We start from the raw sequence: 21,596 nt of genomic DNA on the forward strand, positions 1-21,596 counted from the left end.
AAGGTTATCTGTTGAATAAGATATGTGTGCTTTATACTATGCAAGTTAATCTTTGAAGTTCATAATGTTATTGAAACTTGTAATTTTTTATCCATGCTAAGAGGAAAATTGTAGATGAAGTAAAGGAAAGAAAAAGAATTCGGGAGACTGAGGAAAAAATAAAAGCAAAGCAAGAGGAATTGGAAGAGCTGTACCCAGAAGATTATAAACCAAAAGGAAAGGATGAAGAATGGTAAGTTAGTTATTAGAATTTTATTTTTATAATGGTACAGTATTGAGTAATAACAATAAAAAAATTATCCACACAACCACAAAATAATATTTATTAGGAAGATTCAAGTCTGTAATTATTGTTATTTGCATAACCCTTTACTGCCGACTGGACGTATTTACGTCGACATTTTTTGTCTCTCGTGTGCCGACTGGACGTATTTTACGTCGACTTACAAAAGTTTTTTTAAATTCGCGGAAAAGTACTTATAGGCCTACCAGCCTAAACTTTTGAATCACGCGCCTTGGGGGATGCTGGGAGTTCACGGATCAAGGTGTTGTTTTTGTTTACAATCGTTACGCAGGCACGCAAGCGCGAATTTCTTTCTTGCCGCACTAAAAAGTATCTGTGACACATCTTGGAAATTATTTCGTCACTTTGACATAATTTTTGTACCATTGTAAATTAGCCGTTACATGAAGTATTATATATGAAAATGTGTGCATTTTTATGTAGAATACAACAATAAAATACTCATGATTGTAGCTTTTATCAGTTTTGAGATATTTTCATATAAATAACGATAATTGCCAAAATTTCAACCTTCGGTCAACTTTGACTCTACCGAAATGGTCGAAAAATGCAATTGTAAGCTAAAACTCTTATATTTTAGTAATATTCAATCATTTACCTTAATTTTGCAACTAATTGGAAGTCTCTAGCACAATATTTCGATTTATGGTGAATTTATGAAAAAACTTTTTCCTTACGTCCGCGCGGTAACTCTTCCGAAAAAAATCATACATGCGATTGTGGTAATGTTTGCACCATTTTAAAATTTGCCGTTATATAAAGTTTTATATATGGAAATGTGCGCAATTTCATGCACAATACAACTAAAAACAACCCATGGTCGTAGCTTTTATCAGTTTTGAGATATTTTCATATAAATAACGATAATTGCCAAAATTTCAACCTTCGGTCAACTTTGACTCTACCGAAATGGTCAAAAAACGCAATTGTAAGCTAAAACACTTATATTCTAGTAATATTCAAGCATTTACCTTCATTTTGCAACAAATTGGAAGTCTCTAGCACAATATTTCGATTATGGTGAATTTATGAAAAAAATAACATTTTCTTTACGTCCGCGTGGTAACTCTTCCGAAAAAATCATACATGCGATTGTGGTAATATTTGCACCATTTTAAATTAGCCGTTACATAAAGTTTTATATATGAAAAGGTGCGCAATTTCATGTAGAATACAACAAAAAATAATTGAAGGTTGTAGCTTTTCTCATTTTTGAAATATTTGCATATAAATCACGATAAATAGAAAAAAACCACGTTCGGTCAACTTTGACTCTACCGAAATGGTCGAAAAACGCAATTGTAAGCTAAAACTCTTACAGTCTAGTAATATTCAGTCATTTATCTTCATCTTGAAACAAATTCGAAGTCTCTAGCAAAATATTTAGATTTATAGTGAATTTTTAAAAAAAATCTTTCTTTCCCTCCGCGCGCGGATTTCTCCGCCACAAATCTCCGAAATGCGTACGTCCCATTCTTGGAATATTTGCTCCGTTCCATATTAGGCATTTCATAGAGTTTTATATATGAAATGTGTGCAATTTTATGTAGAATAAAATGAAAATATTTGAAGGTTGTAGCTTTTCTTATTTCCGAAATAATTGCATATAAAAAAATATATATAAAAAAATTTGACATTCGGTCAACTTTAACTCGTCAGATATGGTCGAAAACTGCAATTGTAAGCTAATACTCTTACAGTATAGTAATATTCAATCATTTGTCTTCATTTTGAAAGAAATTTGAAGTCTCTAGGACAATATTTAGATTTATGGTGAATTTTTGAAAAAAATATTTGTTTACGTCCGCACGTTACGAATTCATGCATTATTTTGTGATAATATTTTCTCTGTGTTGCTTTTATCGTTTTACAATGTGTTATATACCAAAATGATTGCAATTTAGTGTACATTACAAAAAAAAAGTAACTTGTTACCTTAAAACCGTTTTGCGCACAGCACGATTTGAATACAATTATATATGATTTCGTTTTTGCGCTATCATATATTGCATTTATTTATATTATAAATGATAATTTTTTTCATTTCTGATGGTTGCATACTAAACTTCAGCCAATGACAAAAAAAAGGAGCCAAAAATGAACTCTTAATCTTGAAAACTAAGCGCGCTGTGATTTTTTGAAAAAAATATTTTTTCCGCTTCCGCACTCACTCTGAAACACCTCCGGCACACGGGAGATAATTTTTTTTTTACCGCTTCGGCGTTTAAGGGATAATTGCTTAGTTTTGTATACTATTTTGTTTATTTTTTTATATTAGAGTATTATCCTAAACTTTTAAAGATAGCAAATATGAAAATGTGATTAGTAAAATAAAAAATTATGGATGCAGGATTGCAAGATGAGGATGAAATATTAAGACAGTACATATAACCAAACCAACCACCAGGGGTCCTGCAGATCTTATATGTATACTCTTCTAGGTGGAAAGGGGGAGATTTCTGTAGAGTGCTTGGAAGAGTTTGTTGACATACATTTAGGGTATCGTAAAATAATTGGTTTGTGATGAAACATTTAATAGCTCATAAATTTTCCAGGGTTGAGTACACTGATGTATTGGGTAGGACGAGAGAGTGCATGAGGAAAGATTTACCCACCATGGTAGAGCAAGATAAAAATTTGCTAGGAGAAGACCAAGTAAGTACTAATAATTAATTGAATAATGTATGAGAAGGCCAACTGAATTTCATCTTATGATAGAGATAAAAAATGACATAAATAAATGGAATTATAAACCAGAACTTTATATAAATATAATTTCTAAGTATTAGGGCACAAAACCTCAGATTTGGTAACTGAAAGTGAATAGTACAGATATTTTCCAAAAAGCACTGAGGTATAGAACTTATGGCTTTGGCTCTGGGACAGAGAAGATTTGCAAAGTCCCAGTAACTGAAACCAATTTTCTGTTAATTTTCTGTTGATTTATATATATGGGTGTCAGCTTTTACTACTGGCATTATATGTTAGTTTTCTATCATCACATGGTTATTTATTTATCACCATTCCCTGTAACTTCTCTCTATTTGCAGACTTATTTCCCTTTTGAGTCCTCTTGGGTTTATAGTATGTTGGTTCTGTCCATAAGCGTTTTCAGTTGAAGATTTAAAGAAAGAAAGTTAGGATAAAATAAGAAAAATATAAGGGAGAAGATGAACAAGAACTTTTGGGGATAATTTTTTTTTGTAATTAAACTGCTTGGATAAAAAGGTTAGTGAAAGTGAACCTCAGAGTAACATTGTGACTGGAGGAATGCTGTTTAAAAGTGAATGCAGTCCTGGGTAACTTTTGAGTATGAAGGCTTGAAGAAAGAAAAAGCTGAGTGACACAAGAATGGAAAAGTTTATGGTAAGGATGAGAATGCTTGTGGAATTGATAGTTTAGGTTGTGAAGAGACCAATTAAGAGTTTAAGAATGGGAAGACACCGGGAGTTTTGTGGGGTTGAAAGTGAGATTTTGCATTGCAGCAGTGATATAGTGTATTTAGGTGGCTGACTATGGTGTGTAATGTATTTGTGAAGTGTTGTAAGGTTATGAAAGAATGGCTAAGAGAAATTATTGTATATATATGTATTAAAGTAAAGTTGTTAGTGGTGACTGTAAGAGTTATAGGGACATAACATCATAATATTGCTTAGTATACCTGGGAACTTATGTGATAGGACTTGATGTAGAAAGCTAGGTAGTATGTAGTCCTTCAAGTTTGAAATCAAAAGGAAATCCTTTATGTGGCATTTATGAACCCAGAAAAAGCCTATGACAACTGATAGAAAGGCAATGTGCAGAGCATTAAGGGTGTATGGCATAGAAGATAAGTTGTTGAGAGTGATTTAAGTTTCTGCAACAAGAGTAGCATTTAATTGATCGAGTAGATGGAAAACTAATTGAGTTATTGTAAAAAAGTCTAAGATAAGGACGAGTTACATTTCCGTGGCTATTCAGTATCGTCATGGATGGAGTGATGTGAGAAATCAAAGAAAATATTTATATGTTAACTAGTGTTTAATTGATTGAGTAGATGGAAAGCTAATTGAGTTATTGTAAAAAAGTCTGAGATAAGGGCGAGTTACATTTCCATGGCTATTCAGTATCTTCATGGATGGAGTGATGTGAGAAATCAAAGAAAATATTTGTATACAACAAATGAGTACGTATTCATCGGAATTAGAATGGTTGATGTTTGCATATGATAAAACACAGATAGGGGGTACAAAAGAAACTGAAGAGACTAGTGGAAGAGTTTGAAAGGGTTGGCAATAGCAGATTTAGAAGCTGACTGTAAACTGTAAATTATGAGGGCACATGGGAACCAGGGAGGTGAAGCAATGAACATTTATATGGACAGTGAGAGAATGGAAACGTTAGATTCTTATAGGAATCACAAAATAGAGAAATGAAGATAGGTTGCAGTATGCATACTAAGGATTAAGAGAATAATTGGAATTGGCATGGAAACTAAGACTGGAATGATTGAAGGGTCTGTTGAATCAATTAAGTCATTGGAAGTGAGGTGTTAAAGGAAGTAGAAACTGTCGAGTTGGATTGGTTAGATATTTGGGTCATAAGAAGAATTGGAAGGGTGAGAAATAGGGAGAATTGTAATAGCGGAAAAGGGTTTATCATTGGTGAAGTGAAAGAATTGATCAGTGTATGATGGATGGGGTTAAATTAAAAGAATGGAGGATAATATGTTGGTGAAAAGAGTAAACAATTCAATTGTTTGGAGGAAGGAGGAGAAAAAACTCGGAAGGGGATGGATGGTAGAGTGAAAGAGGTATCAGAAAGGAAGGACCTCAGCATCCAGGAAGCAATTGCATGGAAGATAAGGGTGGCTGGTGTTTAGGACCCTTTTGTGCAGAGCTTTGGAAATTCCCACTTAAGAAAGGGCAGTGATTACATCCACATTCTTACTTAAACACCTGAATTGTGATGACTTCCATATCACTAACTGCTTCATACACACCTATATAGACAACTCACCTTAACTCATAATTTTTTTTTTTTTTTTTTACTTTTTCTTGATTGGAACTTTATAGTTGCTGAAGGTAAAGGATTCTATTGACTTTGAACCCTCTTTCTTTTCCTTCATATCCTCATCACCCCTCATGCAGTTTTGTTGATCAGTAGTAAGGTGTGTATGGGGAGTAATGCAGCTGTCCACTTTGGATTATACCTTTCTCGAGTACAGCCCATAGTTTTACTAACAAGATTAGTACCAGGCCAGTTCAGGGTATCTTTTTGTCCAGAAGTCCTGATTAACTAGTCATATATATTCAGTAGTTTTTTGGCTCCAAATCCGTGATGGTCAATTTCTGGATAGCAGCAAGAATCTGCCTGGCTAATATGTAATTACTCAGGCAGTCATAAATTAATGGGGTTTCATTTTACTCAGATAATTTTTTTTAACTATTCCATTTAAATATAAGTATTCATTCTATTTTATTTAGACTTCTTTATTAATTTACTATTAGTACAAAAAAGTTACCATTTTTAAAACAAACTTGATTTTTGGCCTCCCTCGAACTCAGAAAAGCCTTCAAATTGGTCAGACAACATAAGGAAAGAATATTTTTTGTCAATCAAAGACTGCCTGAATGTACAGACAATGACGCTCAATTTTTCTTACCTTGAGCTATCAGAAAAGGGATCTGACACATTTAACTGAATTCATGAAGTGAAGGGTCTTTATAAAGGTGCCTGAGTGTTTAGTAGTATATAATTTCTTTCTCTTGGTCAGAGTACCAGTTCTTTCATATACTGTATTATATTCTTATACACTATGTAGATTGAAGCCATGTACTATAATTCTGTATAAAAGATGTTCTTGTCTGTTTTATTTTAGGGTGATTAATGAATTGTACATCACAGTAAGGTACCTCCTTTTTATTTTATTTCACTGAAGGCTTAATGTCAGTAAGTAAGTTTCCAAATAATGTACAGTTTTTTTTGATAAACAGGATGAAGATACTCAAGAAGAACAGCTGATATCAGGAGAAAAGTATCGGGAAAAGCTTAGAGAAAAGTGGGAACGAGAGGCTGAAATAAATGCTTTTAAAAAGGATATTCATTACCAGGATGTCATGTATAACGGTAAGGATAAGTTGTTTTCATAGTTGTTTTTGAGGTATCCTTGTACTATCCTACACTGCTGTGGATTTTCAATAGCTGATAAAACTAGTAATACGTACAGTATTTTCTGCATTATTGCTCCTTGAAACAAGCCAGTTCTGTTTACCCAGTGGTGCTTTGGTTTTAACAGTAGAACTATTCGCAATATGATAAACAATGGGATTATTGAAAGTATGCCATCCAGAATTTTCTCATTTTTAGTGACTAGTGCTGCTTTAGAATCCTTTCAAATGTTTATCCTAAAATTCTCTTGGTTCAAGAGGTTAAGTTTACATTCTGCAAATTATATGAAACTGGTATTTTGAAATACAATGGGAGGAATGAGGGATTTTAGAATTAAGCCCAAAGGCCAAGTACTGGGCCCTACGTATTAGGTCACAAAGTGCTGAAAGGGAAATTGAGAGTAGAGAGGATTGCAAAGTGTAATAAGAGGAAAACCTCACAGTTGTATATGAAACAATTGATAGGAGAGAGTGGAAAGGAAGAAATAAGAAAGAGAATATGAATGAAGGTACAGTTGGAATACAAGGGGTTGCAGCTAGGGGCCGAAGGGATACTGCAAAGAGCTTTAAGTAATGCTTACAGCACACTCCTACAGGATGAATTACATTGCATCCCTACACATGTAGGTATTAAAGGAAGGAAAGGTGCTGAAAAAACACCCAAAGCTACGGCTACATACTTAACATTTTTAAAATCTGTCATGTTCAGCTGCAGGTTTTGTGGAAGATAACCTAATAGTAGATGAACTAAATTGACTAATCGTGGTATTACTTATTCCAAAAAGAATGTCACACTGAAATACACCAATACAGGTAGTTGTCGACATACGACTGCAATTGGTTCCGACGAACCGGTCGTAAATTGATTTGGATGTAGTCAGCCCATGTTAATTTACTGTAAGAATATTATACTAGCCTGGCTTACACTAAAGTAATCAGTACCATCTTTACATATAGGGTAGCCTAGTCTACACTACACAGCATACTTTATACATATATGGCATAGTAATTATTAATTTCAGCTAATTCTCTGGGTTCAATGCACATTGGCTTATGATAATTCAGTACAAAGAGAAACTGAATAATATTTAACAAGTTAGCCTCGCGTATACGATGATGATGTTATCATGGTACACAGTATATCGTATACATATGAATACAGTAGCCTAGCCTGCAGTATTCTGTATACTACATATACTATATTATTTGAGATGAATCTTACCTACTATTAAATTTAGCTATATCTCCCCGCCGATTAGGCGAATCGGCATTCAAACAAAAAAATCGAATGGCTGCCCGGATGACTGTCTAGTTTACCTGTTCTCCACCAGGTGTGTTTCAAATGTTTTAGCTCTTGTCAGAATTCTCCGTGCCGCCATTGCGGCTAGGCGATTGTTGGTATTCTATGAAGTTTGGCTGTTTTACACCTGTTTACAGTATTGTAATTTCATTTTCCTAGAATATCTTCCACCGGAAGTAAAACCAATAACATCAGGCTATGTAGGAATGTTTTGGTCCAACCAGGATGGTGAAATTGGAAGTTTATCAACATTCCTTTGTATTGGCAGGGGTACAGGGTGTGATTTTGGAACTACTAGATGTGAAGAATGTAGGAAATTGTTCTGAGAAATTTATGCCTGAATATGTCAGATATAGGAAGACTGGAACTAATAGATTGCAAAAGCAATTAGTTAGATCAGGGCTTAAACCTGTCAGGCTATCCCTACTCAGACTAGGCATTTTAGTAGGCTAGTATTGACTTCCATTGTAGCTCCGCCTTCTACTCCCCATTCGGTTCAGGAAAAGCGTAACGAGAAGTTAGAACATTAACCTATTTTTTAGTTTCTAATTACAATTTGAACTTAGTTCGTGACGGGAACGTTCCGAATCCCTCCAGTGTGTGCTCATTTTCGCGTTCCCTGTTAGAAGTAAGGTGTTGGTGCCCTCGTCTGTACGTAGCCCGAGCCTAGGACTGCCTTGCGATAGTTGGAAACGTCCACTGCCAGGGTCGGTTCTCGGTGGGACGATGGGATTCTTTGCTCTCCAATTCCTACTTCGCCCTTTTCATGGTATGAATCTTGTTTAAAGTGTCGCCAAAGGACCGTTAAAGAGTTCGAATAAGGACCGTTTCAGTAAACGTTAATGCTCGCCTCCGTAGGCGCATTCTGTCGTCTTCATCACCTAGTTTGAGGTGTTAGCATGCATAGGCTTAATAATATATGATATAGGTGTAGACATTTTATTGAGATGATAATATCTGTAGCGAGTTTACACGTTTAGATATGTCGTCTCGGTCGACTGTTTATCTCTCATGTTTTGGTTATTCTAAATTCTTGTATGCTAGCATAATTCCTTTTTCTTCGTAATGCTTTGTGTTCGTTCTTTGCGTGCTTCCTCTTCGGCTATCGGCAAATCTCTTACTACTGCCTCAATTAATGTTTCTCTTTCAAGTCTACACTGTCTGTAGTATCTACAGTTCTCGCCGAGTTAGATATTCTAGCTTCAGAGATTTCTAACTTAGTTTCATATAGGAATGCTTTCAAGTATGTACGATCGCTTTCGGACGAGGCGGGAGCGTTGTTGTAACTCCTCTCCCACTGCCTCCCACTTTTGGCGCCTCGTTCTCTCTCTCCCTCTGTCGACTCGTGCGGACCAGGGTTCCCAGACGTACGATAATTATCGTACGAGTACAATTAATTTGACCCTCCCCCCCCCCCTGTGACGATAAACCAAATTGTTAATCAAAATACGATAATTTGAAGAGATTTGGTACGATAATTTGGTCTGATACATATGGGAACCCTGCTGTGGACGTTGTTGGACTCGTGAACGCAGTTGAATCGTGCGGAGTGGGAACTTGGCCGAGTCTCGAGTCGCTTAAACTGTCTTGCTCTCATTGAGTCGTGGTGGATTCATTACAGCACTTAGCTACTGTCACCTCTCATTGATAAGTGTCGCTTTTTGTCGCCAAGGGTTGCGGAGAAAGAGCAATCCTTCAAGCTCTTTGTTTACCTCCTGTCGGCAGCTGTCTCCTTCCGTTGCCCGCTGATGGAAGAAGAGTTTGAATGGAATTGGAGGAACTCGTTTTGGGCCGGTTGGTGTTTGTTGCCCACCCATTTACGCCTTCCTGTATTCTCATTTTGTTGAGGATAGAGGCCACATAGAGAATATATCTTGATTGTCTTAGGTATTTTGGCGAGCGTATTTTGGCGCACTCTAAATATTGGAGAAGAGAACCAACGCTTTCTCCAATTTGAGAGCATTTCGTAACTTTTCTTGTGTCTGACACAATCTCCCTTTGTGTCTGCCTTGCTTGTCGTCTTGTCTTTTAAAGTTGCGGAGAGCCGAAGGCCGCCTTTTGCTGTACAACGCTTATTGGTCCTTTAACTGTCTTTAATAGGAGGTTCGCTTTCTTTCTCTTTCCTATGGGGAAATGAACTTTGGACAGACAGACATACTGATGGATTTTCAGTCTAACTTGAGTTATTATCTTCTATTTACGTTGTCTCGTCTCTGCGACTTCTTAGAGAGGTGGAGACGCCAACCCAGCGGGAGTTTTTAGCGAGGAAACAAGTAACTAAAACAAGTAACTCATTTCTGATGCTGCAGGGTAATGTCCTCATGCTTATACTCACTCTGTTTGGAAGTGAGAACACTTTTGCTTCCTGTCTGATTATGCAGTTCGGGATTATCTATTGGTAGTCGTATTTTATACCTTTCGGGGATAAGTGGAGATTCAGGTTCTGGGATATGGACAGTTGCAGCCTCCTAACATGCATGGAGAGACTTGGGACCAGTATGTTATATGGCAGAGACGGTGAAGGGCAGTTGTGATTCTTTGTGATTGTCCTCCACTGGTTTATTCTCCTTCTTATAGCTTCCCTTGTCTTCAGCAGAGATCTCTCATAAGTCTCTTTTAGTAGGAGATTGTATATAGAGGGAATGATGGTCCAAGGGTAATTCTTTAGGAAGACACCCATAAGTAATTGGAGATATTCTTGGACATTTGGAGACTGAATAACAGTAAGTGTCTGCCCGTATACTTGTTGGTTTTCTAGCATGGTTTTAGTGCCTTTCCAAAGAATGGTCAGACTTGTGGTACACATGCAGAAAATGTAGTTCATTCCACTCTGTCAACAGTATTCCAAAGGCCAAGGACCTGTTGCTTCTTCTGGCCCAATTTCTATGCACTATATTGTTAATTCTTTATATCCCCATTCTTATCTAGTGATGTGGGGATGATATTTAATTATGCATGCTTGTCGGTCAAGATGAATAGGCATGTGCTGCTTGAAGATTTTAGACCGGAAAGAAACTTCCTATTTGGTAAGGGCTTTTCCTCATTAGGAAACATGGCCTTATGGGTTATTTTCAGATAATCATGCTCAATTAATGTATGGTTTCAGTGTAAGAATTACGACTTACAAATAACTTTCATTAAATTTGTAAGTAATCCAGAATCAACTTGGCTCCAGGACTGTAGAGGGACACTTTAACCAGGAATCGTCCATTTGGTTCTTAAACCTAAGTCCAAGTTTGTCTTTCCCTCTGTCATGCAACACAGAGTTTAACCAGTGTCATTAACCTTTCATGCAACATAGAATGGTCAACTACACCTGGTAAAACTTTTAAGATGTCAGGGCAGTGGAAAAGACACAGGATGCTTAGCAGGTTTATTCCCAGTCAGAAACAAAGTCTTTGTGGGAAGTTTGCTGCTTTGAGTGAAATGAAACAACATATTGGTTTGATCATCCATTCTGTGGAAGGACAGTGTTTTAGCAATTGGGGATTCAGGAAGAACAACTGCCTACAAGGGCCCTGACATCCATAAGTTTGGCACTTGGGTGGATTTAAGGAACACTCATTTAGCTTCCTAGCATGTAGATGAACAGGGACAGCCAAATGATTACTACTACTTTGTTGGCCCTCAGGCTTGAGCAGTGGATGTTTCCTTAAATTTTGCCTAATTCAGACTCATAGGCCTGCCCCTTGTATCTACTCTGAATTCTATTGAGCAATTTCATGTTCAAGAATTGCTTAGTCTCCTGTAGAGCTTTTGTAGCCTCAGGGCAAAACTTTTCAGAATTTCCAATGCTCTTGGTAGATGTCTCATTCTTCCATTGAGAAGAAATCAACTCTACTACACAATTCCATACAGTTCCATTGATGTAGGCATCTCCTTAACTGATTGGAGAGGTTAGAATGTCCCCTCCCAATAATAAAATTTTCAAGTTATCATAGGATCTGTCCTTAATTTAAAACTGCCATGGCCTGGGGTCAGAAGCAGTGGTCTGTGTGTTGCTGAGGGTACCATTCTGGAGGAATTTTCAGCACCTGGAACCTTGTAGACTCAGTGTCTTCTGTTTAGAGGAGATAAGACTTTTCACTGTCTACTTCCAAAGTTATTGTTCCATACGTACTTTCCTCAGTATTGCATCAAGTACTTTTAGATCTTGCCAAGGACCAGCACTGTAAGGTGTTGAGATTGAAGCCCCTTCATCTCTATATCAGTCTCTCTCTGGAGTTTAGATGCGGGTCTAAACTTTATCTGAATTTACTGTGAAACATACCAAATTTGTAACTAATTTGTATTTTTCATAACTAACAAACCTGAGGTCTTAACATTAGGATTTACTAGCGCCAAGCTGGAAACCGGTAGAATTAAAATTACACTTGTGAGATCCAGGGACTAATGGCATCTATACCAGGTCACGGGGCATGTATACCCAGAATGCCCACGGCTACCTGTGACCCACCAGTTATTTTCCTACCGCCTTTAAGATAAGATGTGTTACTGTCTATCTGATTTAAAGCCGGTTTTTCACTTTGCCCGTTCTTTATCCATTTCATTTTTCATTTCCTATTACCTTTTCTTTCTCCGAGTGTGATCAGTGTGAGGTAAGAGTGTATACGTGGTATGATGGAGAATTTTGCCTCAACTCGGGATTGTCTACCGTTTCGCAAGAGGTAGACAAAGGAAATGCCCAGGAGTCAGTGGCTTTCCATGTTCTAGGTTCCTAACTTCGGTGTCGACGGATCCTCATCGCTTTCCATGTTCTAGTTCCTTAACTTCGGTGTCGACGGATCCTCATCCAACGTGTAGTAGGTGCAGGGAAAACGTATTTACGCTTACTAATCCATGTTCTGTTTGTCGCGGTTGGTCGGTGAACAGTGGAAGAAGTTCTATGGAAAAGCCAATACAAAAGGAAGGTGTGGACGCCATCTTTGGATGACCAAACCGTTACCGGCTTCTTTTTGTACCCTTCTTTAAGCTTGGTGTAAGGGAATGCTATTTTAGCTTTCTGCCTTAGAGCTGAGGGTGATGTTAAGGCTATGCTTTACAGTTCCCTGTAAGAATTCCAATCTAACCCGTTGGGGGGGAAAAAGACGGAGACGTTCTCTATATCCTGTGGGAATTTAAATAAAGGTTAAACCTAGAACATTTTTATCATCCTTTTAGAGACCCTGACATCTTTGTCAAAGGTAAATGCTGGAAGAGGCAAAATTAACCTTTGTTTTTTGTGGTTTTAAGAAAAACAGATGTTGTGGTCAAAGTTTTAGCCTGGAAGAGGCAAAAATCAACCTTTTGGTTTTTGTGTTTTTTGGTTTTTTTTTTTAGAAAACCTAGAATGATGTGAAGGTTAAGCCTGGAAGAGGCAAAGTTAACCTTTTGTGTTGGGATTTTTGGAAACTTATAACGCCTTTGCCAATGGTTTAAACTTAAGGCAAAGTTTAACTTTTGCTTTGTGGTTTTAGAAACCTAGAAGTATTTGTGAAGGTTTAAGCCTGGAAGAGGCAAAGTTAAACTTTTGTGTTCTGAATTTTAGAAACTGTCAAGGAACACAAGGTCCTCTGTGACATAATGGATAGGCTAGTGTATGAGAACTAGCTCCATATCTTCTACCTTATTGAAGTTAAACATTCATAATGTGAGCAGCAGTTGCCACTTCATTTAGTGTTAAGTAAATTTGTCGCTCCAGAATAGGATTGATGTGTCACAGTAGAAGTACAATTCAGTTTTTGCCTGATCACTGCCTTAAGTATACAGAATTGTGTTTGAAATCAGTAAAGGCCTTAATCCGCTACTAGTAGTGGGTAGTCTTTTTCTGAACCGAAAAAGAGCAATTCTTTAGGCTCTTTTATTTAAATCCCGGGGTTTTAATATTTTGGGGAGCGTGAAGATACAAATTTTGTATAGGAGCGTACCTTTATATTGTAAAGGTATTCATTATTCACTTTAAGTGACTGTCGTTTGATAGGGCTTTTGGACCCAGGCACAGGGGTCCCTCATACCGCTTGCGTTTCATGCTGGCTGAATCGAAGCGGTTTTCTCCGCAAGGCTACTCTTTGCTGCATACATATGAGAGCCTTGCTCCCTGAATGGAATCCAATTTCTGGTGGTAGTAAAATCCACCAATGATTCCAGATCAGGTGAGAATGTTCTGGGTTTCATATAAGAAACCTTTAGCTCGAATGGCTGAGCGGAGTTTTGTCTAGCTGCACTACCCACCATCCTCTTCTTAATGTGGGAATCAGCTAAATTTAACAGTAGGTAAGATTCATCTCAAATAATATAAATTTTCATAATAAAATTTATTATGTGGATACTTACCTACTGTTAAAGTAGACCCACCCAGCCTCCCCACAACTTAGTGGGCTGTCAAGGAGAATTCTGACAAGAGCCAAAACATTCGAAACACACCTGGTGGAGAACAGGTAAACTAAACAGTCATCCGGGCAGCCATTCGATTTTTTTTTAATGCCAACTCGCATAATCGGCGGGGAGATATAGCTAAATTTAACAGTAGGTAAGTATCCAAATAATAAATTTTATTATGAAAATTTATATAATTTAGTAATTTATTAATATAGGCCAATTTTGGAGGCTCAGTGCAGTCTGACTATGATATACCAGTAGAAAAAGAGATTGGACATGAAACAGGAATCAGAGACATGAAACAGGAATCAGATTCGGATTGACATCGGCATACCTAATTGAGCAATGTCAGGCTGCTGACGGCTACGTATATTTATGAAATAAAAAACAATGAATATGCATCTTTTCTGTGAATCTTTTACAAAGTTATACAGTGGGCCCCCTGTATTCGCGGACTCACGGATTCACGGATTTCTCTCTGGACCATATCTACCCTTTATTTGCGGGGAATTCACCTGTTCACAGGTTTTTTCTGACAATAAATAATCACGAATTAGTGTACTTTGATGTTATTTTCATGACTAAATAAATTTTTATGATAAAAAATGATTTACTAATTTTCAAATACTAATATTGATCAATACTTATTAGTAAGTTTAATAAGATTAAATATCACATAATAACAATAATAATTCTCTCTCTCTCTCTTACAGAGAAGAATATTTTTTGTATGATAAATAAATGAGTTACTAATTTTCAAATATTAATATTAATGTATAACTGAATCACGAAAGTTATTAATGTGATAAATCAATAAATAAAGGTATATGCCACGAGGGAAAATAAACAACGGAGTATCCACGAGATCTTTCGACGTTCAAACGTCCTTTACTTAGCAGATGCTAAGTAAAGGACGTTTGAACGTTGAAAGATTTCGCGGATACTCCGTTGTTTATTTTCCCTCGTGGCATACACCTTTATTTATTAATATTAATGTAAAGAGCAGTCAATTCATTAAATAAAATACTATAGTGAATTAGTAATTAGTTTATAAATTAAACAATTGTGTAAGAATGAAGGAAATCCCAGTCTTCCTGCATCTTTCTTTTGAACTCCAGGTACCAAGCTGAGGTCCAACAGCTGTCAAATATATCAAGTAATGTGACAGGAGGGGAGGGAGTGTGTTCTCTCTCTCTCTCTCTCTCTCTCTCTCTCTCTCTCTCTCTACTGAGATGAGAGATTTTTATGGTACATGTATGTATAATATGTTTATTAATACTTTCAAATAATAATAATATAACTGTAATTACAAAAATCATATGTGATAGTATTTAAAAGAAACACTACAATAATCTTTCCATTTCACTCTTTCAAATATGGATAACTCTCTCTCTTAGCTATGAAAAATATAAATTAATTCAAAATTTGTCATATTATTTTACTTACATTAAATTTGATTAAATATACCTGTAAAGTGGAAGGCTTCTAAAAATTCATCCCGTACAGTACTGTACAGTAAAGCCATGCAAAAACGTAGCCCATTGCAGTAGTTTTACCTGGGTATGCTGACAATAAATGTAAAATACAAAAAATGTATACAGTATAAAAAAAAGACCATAAACATTTTTGTGTTTATTTTTCAACATAAGTAACCCCAAATTCTTTACAAAAAAATTCTTTGCTGGGGGATAGAGAGAGAAATGTGAGCAAACACACAGTAAGTGCAAAGTTTACTGTAATGCAATGCCTGTATATGTTTATACAAGCACATAGAGTAAAAATGTGTAACACTACATTACAGTACTTTATTAAATAAATGTCCATAAAAATTCAGCACTGAAACAGAAATTGACAGAAAAAGTTTTGAAAGGTGTAACAGGTGGAAAACCTTGCAGTTGTACTATGAATCAACTGTTAGGAGAGGGTGGAAAGTAAGATAGAAGAAGGAATATGTACACATACACAGACTGAAAACTTAATTACAGTACACACATGGAGTACCACATTGCACTAAGTAGATTACTGTATATATAATAAATAAAAATCCCAAGCCATACTAATATACAATACTGAAATTTTACATTACTAGAGGTATTACTGTATTGTGTGGTAACTCATCCAAGTTATGGTATATACTACAGTACAGTATTATTGTTGTAGGTGCAAACAATCATTAGAAATTGATTACTTTCCAAACTACTGTACGTGTTGAATTTTCCTGCATCAGAGAAGCAGTGTTGTTTCCCTTTGATTATATGCTGGCTAATTCATGTTATCTATAATCACTGTTTTGATGCCCATGGAAGGGGTTCTTCAGCTCTGTCTTGTCTACTTATACTAATATAGCGGGTTGAGATTTATGTACAATGTCATATACATATTTAAAGATTATTAAGGTAGATTTTTTAATTTAGAATTTTGGCCTAATACTTTTCTACTAAAAGTGATTACCTATGTACACTTTAATGTATAATAAGAAATTAAGACAGCTTTTAATGTACAGGCGGCCCGCGGTTAACGGCGCAATCACTCAACGGCGAATCGGTTTGGTTTTACGGCGGTCGTCAAAAATATTCATTAAAAAAAATAAGGCATTTTAAAGGTATCTTTACGCACAAATTTCAGTTAACAGCGCCGCTAGCGCCGTTGTCTAACGAGTTCATACATATGTAGAATGCCGTTCAGACCATAAAGGTTATGCAAATTATATTAACAAAATTTCATGGAGAGTTATTACGTAGGTATTAGGGTAAAATATATGCCTCTGACGCTGTTCTATGCCGAAAATATCGAGTTACATAAGTGCAAATTTAGCTATGGATGTGTCGATTCATAATTGTTCATGCTTTTGTTTAAAATGTGTGTGAAAATGTATTACGTGAAAGGCATTTTTATTTCTGTACAGAAATTTGATACAAAGGCAGCTTTTGAAACTGCCCTTCACGATAGCAAATACGATGTTTTTTCAGTTCTTTCTTGTAAGCCGCCGCCTGCCGCTCTTCCGAAAATATCGATTTAAAAAAAGTGCAAATTAGCGATCGATGTGTCGATTTTATAAATGTTTATGCTTTTATGTTTAAAATGTGTATGAAATGTATTACGAATAAGGTATTTTTATTTCTGTGCAGAAAAATATTGATAAAAACGGCAGCTTTTGAAACTCCCCTTCAAGTTATCGACTACGATGTGTTTTTCAAGTTCGTTCTTGTATGCCGCGGCGGCATACAAGAACGAACTGAAAAACACATCGTAGTCGATAACTTGAAGGGGAGTTCAAAAGCTGCCTTTATCATATTTCTGCAGAAATAAAAATACACCCTATTCGTAATACATTTTCATACACATTTTAAACATAAAAGCTAAACATTTATGAAATCGACATCGATCGCTAATTTGCACTTTTTTTGCCGCCGTCTGCCGCTCTTCCAAAAATATCGAGTTAAGGAGAGAGAGAGAGAGAGAGCCGAGAGAGGAGAGAGGGAGACGAGAGAGAGAGAGAGAGAGAGAGAGAGAGAGAGAGAGAAAAGTGTGCAAATTAGCGATCGATGTGTCGATTTTCAAATGTTTATGCTTTTATGTTTAAAATGTGTATGAAAATATATTGCGTAAAGGTATTTTCATTTCTGTACGAAATAAGATACAAATTAAGGCAGCCTTTGTAACTACGCTCCACGTTGTCAGGGGATGGTTTTTCATGTTCGTTCTTGTCCGCCAGTTCCGAAAAATGCATTGTGTTATTTTATTAATTATGCGTCTTTTCCATAAATCCTTTAAAAAGTTATACATTATTTCACTGTATCCAAGAATATTATATGTATTCTACATATTATTGATTTTTAAAATACTACGGCAAACTTAAGCCCGTATTCCGCGGAGCGGCCAATGTGTGGTTTGAAATCAGCTGATGAATACGAGTCTGTTTCACCATAACGCAATTCTGAGCGAATGCTCTTGCTTCTAGTTAGCATAAACGAATATCTAGATACTTGACTTATATGAGACAAAGTTATTTTTCCTTATACAGCGTGTTTTTAGGTGGAAATATTTATTGAATATGTCTCGTTGTGAATGTGAACTACTATTTTTTTCGTTAACAGATTACGTTGGCGGCATGTTTATTGCGTAAAAAATTACGCGATTCCGTTCGCAATACGTAATCCTTTATATCATCGTAATACGAATTTTACGTTATTTATCTTATATCGGCGTGAAACCAACAGTAAAATGTGTTCTTTCAAGCACAGTAGTTTTGATTAATTATTTTATCCCAATTTTATCTATGGTTGTGTGTGATGGCAGACGTTTACTGCAGTTTATCCTTGTTGCCGATGTACGATAATAGTCATTAGCGCTGAACAGTTTTCTCAGCTTCAGTCATAATTAGGTTTAATTTAACGGTATATTTCCGATTGATCTTTAATCTATATTGATCTCTGATCTATAGCGAATAAAGTTATTACATTAAGATATCTCAGTTCTATTCTATACATTACGCCATTTATAACAAATACGGTAATGTTGCACTATAGTACGATGATCGAAATACAAGCCAAACAGATGTTATCCAGTTCGGTTGTACTTAGAAAAAAAAAAAGTCGTTTTCTCGTTCGGTTGTTCATGGTTGTACACGTTCACGCAACGAGTATAACGTTAAAACCATACTTTCACCATTCTCTTTTGCTGTTATTGAACTTATGTAACTAGAAGATGGATAAAGTTAGGCCATTGTAATTTGATCTCTCATAAAATCGAACTATCGTAAACTAATGATCGTAACTGAACACTACAGATACCTGTACACTGTATAAACTTTATTATATCTTTACATACTCTAGACACCCACATGTACTGTACAGTAATTATATAGTACTATACTGCATGAATATAATTTTACTTATTGCGCCGTTGTGGGATTACGGTGCTCTGACTGGTCTAGAGTTTCGAAAGAAGAAGGTGTGCGGCGGCCGTAGGCTTTAAAATCGCTCAGCGTCGAAAATCGCTTGGCGTCGGTGGCCAGGAACGGAACCCCTGCCGCCTAACCGAGGGGCCGCCTGTATAATTTGACCTGAATCTTTTACGTTAGGGTAATTTTCCAATGATTGTTTGTTCATGTTACATTTTTTATTTCCAGAGGCCCGGCAACATGGCACCGGTTATATGAAATTCTCGACAGATGAGAAGGAAAGGAAAGAACAGATGGATATGCTGAAAGAGATGCATGAAGAGGCACCGTCGATCAGAACATACAAAGAAGATTACAGAGGCCAAAAAACAAACGCTTTTAAAGGCACGGTTAGAAAAGCGCCAGCGTAAGAGGTTAAAACTTGGATTACCCATCAAAGGTCTGTTCTTGTCTTTGTGTCTTAATGACTAATGTAAGGTTCAGATCCCATAATAGGCTGTAGGTCCCATTGCTAAGTAGCCAATTGGTTCCTAGCCACGTAAAAATATCAAATCCTTCGGGCCAGCCCTAGGATAGCTGTTAATCATCTCAGTGATCTGGTTAAACTAAGATATACTGAACTTTGTGTTAAAGATTATTGGAAGATTTTTACTTTACCGTTGAAACTACGTGTTAGTTTACCGTTGAAACTACGTGTTAGTTTGTTATTTGTTGTGAAATGTGGCAAAGTATTACCCAAGTATGTCTATTTCAAACCTTTTACTTATAATTCAGCCCGATTTGTGGTCCTCTGCAAATCTTAGACACAATTCTCAAATTCAAAGAAATGAGATTTGGCTGGTGGTCAACAGCACTGTGTCACATGGTCCCTGAGGTCTTGAAAAATGAAGATCCTCACATTTCATGTCTCGCCTTGGTTTCACAAAGTTTCCTTTTCCTTAGCTAATGGCAGCTTATTGGCTAGCATTAATGAATTATTACCCATAATGTATATATATTTTGATGAATTACTATGAGGACAGTAAAACTTGAAAGATCTGAATGGGAGGTGGGAGTGAGTTTGGCAAGATCTTGGGAAAGATCCAGGTTTTAGTGTAGTTGGTTACCTAGTAGCCTTTGATGTAATCAAAAGACAGAACACTATTCTAACTTAGTATCTCTTAGTAAAGATATTAATAGAGGCAGTCCCTGGTTATCAGAGATTCAGTTTTCTGGGGCTGGTCTAGCGCCGAAAATCGGCAAATTTCGGTGCCGAAATGCACTGATTTCCAGTTATCATCGCTGATACATACCTAAAAGAGGTGCCATTAACCAGTTATCAGTGCCACAATCTGGTTATCAGCGCTGATAAGCGCCAAAAAAGCTATTTTCAGTTATCGATTTTCGCTTATCCTCAAGCTGTCGGAATGGAACCCCCGTCAATAACCGGGGACTGCTGTAATATTAAAACAAAGGTCAAGCACTGGGACCTGAGGTCATTCAGCACTGAAATGGGAAATTGGACAGCAAAAGGTTTTGAAAGGGTTAAACAAAAGGAAAACCTCACAGTTGCACTATGAATCTTTTGTTAGGAGAGTGTCAAAAACTAAGATAGAAGGAAGATAATGTGAAAGGAGGTACAGTAAAAGGAATGAAAAGGGTTGCACCTGGGGCTGAAGGCACGCTGCAAAGAACCTTCAGTAATAAGCAGTACTAATGGGGCACTACCTCCCCTATGGGGTTGAAAGTTAATTGAAAAGAGTTTTTAAGAGAGTGAGCCTATGATATAATATGAGATAAAACATAGTTTAGTTTTTAATTAATCTCCAGAAAGAAGGGTATCAATAATATAGTAAAATAATAATATTTGAAGATGTATGGTAGGTGTAAAATGTAATTTATATGTAACTTACCAAATAAACCTACGTAGCTATAAGTTCTACTTACAGCAGCTTAAAAATCAAAATTTCCTTGGTAAACACTTAAACCATAGTGTAGGTGACAAGGGTGACCAGTTCCACCCACTAGTGATTTAGGAACTACTGCAAGAAGAAAGCTCATGTTTGTTCAAACCATAGTGTAGGTGACAAGGGTGACCAGTTCCACCCACTAGTGGGAGATTTAGGAACTACTGCAAGAAGAAAGCTCATGTTTGTTCCTGCCATCATCGAGTGAAACACTGGTGATGGCGGTAGCTTGGTCCCATTTATTTATTTTTCTGGTTGATTTACTGGATTTTCCAGTGGTGTGCATCCCACTGGAATGCATATTTAGCAACCTTCAATGGAATCTGAGGAATTAATTTTCCTTGTTTTTGTTATTGTTGAGTTGAGTCATCCACTAATCTTTTGTTTTTTACCTTTGTACCTTTGTTACGCCATTTTCCGTTAGGCTAAACATTGCAGTTTGTTTTCTTTTATCATACTCACTACTTGTCAACCTTCAGTGTAGAGTTTTGCCTCAATATTAATTTCTTTGAATGGTGGTTTTCAGTGTATAAGCACTTGCAAGCTGTTTATTGTTGTTTGTCATTCATTTAGGCTAAAAAGCTAGGTAAATTTTGCCCATTTTTTTTTGCCCTAGGCTACTTGTCAGCTGCTGATA

General features: G+C 36.5%; 1 protein-coding gene across 1 annotated transcript in view; it reads left to right on the top strand.

Moving 5' to 3' along the window:
* Nucleotides 1-19,499, top strand: part of LOC135212356 (coiled-coil domain-containing protein 174-like) — a 36,075-nt gene extending 16,576 nt beyond the window's left edge. Inside the window, 5 exon segments of the mRNA XM_064245750.1 lie at nucleotides 102-232; nucleotides 2,860-2,959; nucleotides 6,280-6,412; nucleotides 19,242-19,339; nucleotides 19,341-19,499. Of these exon segments, the coding sequence (XP_064101820.1) occupies nucleotides 102-232; nucleotides 2,860-2,959; nucleotides 6,280-6,412; nucleotides 19,242-19,339; nucleotides 19,341-19,484 (606 nt within the window). The 3' untranslated portion in view covers nucleotides 19,485-19,499.
* Nucleotides 19,500-21,596: the final 2,097 nt, after the last annotated feature.

The sequence above is a fragment of the Macrobrachium nipponense genome, chromosome 40 (genome assembly GCF_015104395.2).
Source record: "Macrobrachium nipponense isolate FS-2020 chromosome 40, ASM1510439v2, whole genome shotgun sequence".
Classification (NCBI taxonomy): domain Eukaryota; kingdom Metazoa; phylum Arthropoda; class Malacostraca; order Decapoda; family Palaemonidae; genus Macrobrachium; species Macrobrachium nipponense.